The following is a 2,644-nucleotide window of genomic DNA, read 5'->3' as shown; positions in this document are numbered from 1 at the left end:
TATTCAATAACAGGAAATATTAAAATTTGGCACGTTGAAACAAGGTCACATATTATGTCTTTTTCACCTTCTTGAATATGAGTTGGTCTGGGAAAAGAAGTGGAATGGATGCCCTTTGCAAATTATATGTGTTTATTGAAAGGTTTTTGTGGAAGATATATGGCTTCTTCCAGATTTCACATAGCTTCTGAGAAATATGAAAAATAGATTGGCTTAGTCATTCATATTTATGCCCAAATTCACAGGAAGGGTTCTTAAATTTCCAACAGCTTAGGATCAAATATTTTCTCATACCAAATATTCACCCAAGCCAGGAGGAAATATATGATGAAATACCTTGTTTCCTTCAATCCTTATACTTCTCCTGATCAGATGAGGCTGAAGAAACCAAGAGTAAAAAGGGCTTTATTTTCTGAGGTGTATCCCTGACACTGTCATACTTGGGTGTCTGTTAGTCCTTTGCCCCACGGGTAATTTTTTTCTTTCTTCATTTCTCATCCTATCACTGGTTTTGAGAGTTACATTATAAAGAAATGATGACAGAACTATGGTCATGCAAGGAAGAGACAGGGAGGTAAATACCCCAGCTTCTCTCTGCTCAAAATTTTTTATTTCTTGCCCTGTCTCCATGGGCCAATCTCAACTGGAAGCAAGAATATCACTTATGCAATACTCCAGGAGACACTTAACATAAATATTTGGTTGGTGCAAAAGTAATTGCAGTTTTTGCCATTGAAAGTAATGGCATGAAATATATAAATACTTATGAATGAATATGAATATATATGAATGAATAAATGAATGAATATATGAATGAATAAATGGCCTCTCCTCCTTACCTTAATGATTTTTAGTCCTAAGAATTCCTTGACACTTTCTTGTGACTTTGCTGAAATAATTGAATTTTCATTCCACTCCTTCTGAAAATAGTTCCTGAATTCCATCTACTTCCTCAGACATTTTTCTTCAATAGTCTCTTAAATAGTTCGGCCCAACTCTTGGCAGGTAGAAATTGAGGTGCAGATATTAATGTGGAGAAACTAGGTAAAAGTGGAGAAAAGAAAAAGAACTAGTCTTGATCCTTCCAGTTTTTAACTCCAGCCCTGATTACACTAGATTCATGGCTTGGAGTGTAACGTAATTTATCTTCAGCCTGATTCTTCCTTCTATCCTTGTAACCCTCCACAGAGAAATACTGTTAGCTCAATGACCTGGGAAAATCACTCAGTGTTGATGGAATTTGTGTTCCTCGCCTATCCCTCCTGCCTAGAACTGCGTATTCTGTCCTTCCTTGGGGTCAGCCTGGTTTACGGATTGATCATCACTGGGAACATCCTCATTGTGGTGTCCATTCACACAGAAGCCCGTCTATGCACACCCATGTACTATTTCCTGGGCAGCCTTTCTGGGATTGAAATATGCTACACTGCAGTGGTGGTGCCCAATATCCTGGCCAACACCCTACAGTCAGAGAAGATCATCACCCTTCTGGGCTGCGCCACCCAGATGGTTTTCTTCATTGCACTGGGCATTGCTGATTGCTTCGTCTTGGCTGCCATGGCCTATGACCGCTATGTGGCCATTTGCCACCCCTTGCAGTACCCTCTCCTCATGACATTGACTCTTTGTGTCCACTTGATTGTGGCATCAGTCATCAGTGGTCTGTTTCTGTCCTTACAACTGGTGGCTTTCATCTTCTCTCTGCCATTCTGCCGGGCTCGGGGCATCGAGCACTTCTTTTGTGATGTGCCACCAGTCATGCATCTTGTTTGTGCTCACAGTCATGGTCATGAGCAGTCAGTTCTGGTGGCAGCCACACTAGCCATTGCTGTGCCTTTCTTCCTCATCACCACCTCTTACACCTTCATAGTGGCTGCTGTGCTCAAGATCCACTCAGCTGCTGGCCGCCACCGGGCCTTCTCCACCTGCTCCTCTCATCTCACTGTGGTGCTGCTGCAGTATGGCTGCTGTGCCTTCATGTACCTGCGCCCCAGCTCCAGCTACCACCCCAAGCAAGATCAGTTCATCTCACTGGTGTACACATTGGGAACCCCACTGCTCAACCCACTCATCTATGCCCTGAGGAACAATGAGATGAAAGTGGCCATAAGGAGAGTTCTTACCGGGAACTGCCTTTCCCAGAACAGATAGGATAGACAAGCGGACAATCTCTCAGGCAAGTGTTTGGTTCCAGCCCATCAAACCTCTATGAAAATGGGATTTCTATCATTTGATGTTAAAACTCACCTAAAAGATGGTATAGATTTTATGGATACTGTTTATTTGTACCAATGATTTTTAAATGTTTCTATAATTTGACCAAGTAATTTCTCTTCTCAGAAAGAACTACATGAGCAAATGAGCATAAGGTGATCTAAAGTGGCAAGTGTAATACTTTGTCTGTTTACCAGCTGGGAAGAGATAGCTCACTCAGAAGTTTTTAACTAAAAAATATTTTTAAAGGATTATCTGCAGTGGTTATGGGTAAGGAAACCAAGAGAGTGTGGCAAGGCACTAACATTCTAGCAATAACTGGAAGATTTCTCAGCCCTAGACCTAAAAGGCATGCAATAAAAGAAGGGTGCAATATTATCGGAGTCCAGTGATAGCTAGATCTAAGGAGATAAACCACTTGGTAGAAACT

At 41.6% G+C, this 2,644-nt stretch overlaps 1 protein-coding gene across 1 annotated transcript; it reads left to right on the top strand.

Moving 5' to 3' along the window:
• Window positions 1–833: 833 nt before the first annotated feature.
• Window positions 834–2,300, top strand: OR10W1 (olfactory receptor family 10 subfamily W member 1). Its single transcript, XM_003920150.4, has one exon. The coding sequence runs from the start codon at window positions 1,207–1,209 to the stop codon at window positions 2,149–2,151; it is 945 nt and encodes a 314-aa protein (XP_003920199.3). The 5' UTR covers window positions 834–1,206; the 3' UTR covers window positions 2,152–2,300.
• The last annotated feature ends 344 nt before the right edge of the window (window positions 2,301–2,644 follow it).

This window comes from Saimiri boliviensis, chromosome 6, assembly GCF_048565385.1.
Source record: "Saimiri boliviensis isolate mSaiBol1 chromosome 6, mSaiBol1.pri, whole genome shotgun sequence".
NCBI lineage: Eukaryota > Metazoa > Chordata > Mammalia > Primates > Cebidae > Saimiri > Saimiri boliviensis.
Note: the sequence above shows the minus strand (reverse complement) of the source record. Positions and strands in the feature narration are given on the sequence as shown.

Coding starts and splice junctions, on each gene's coding strand:
- OR10W1 (XM_003920150.4), top strand. CDS start 1,207: ATGACCTGGGAAAATCACTCAGTGTTGATGGAATTTGTGTTCCTCGCC.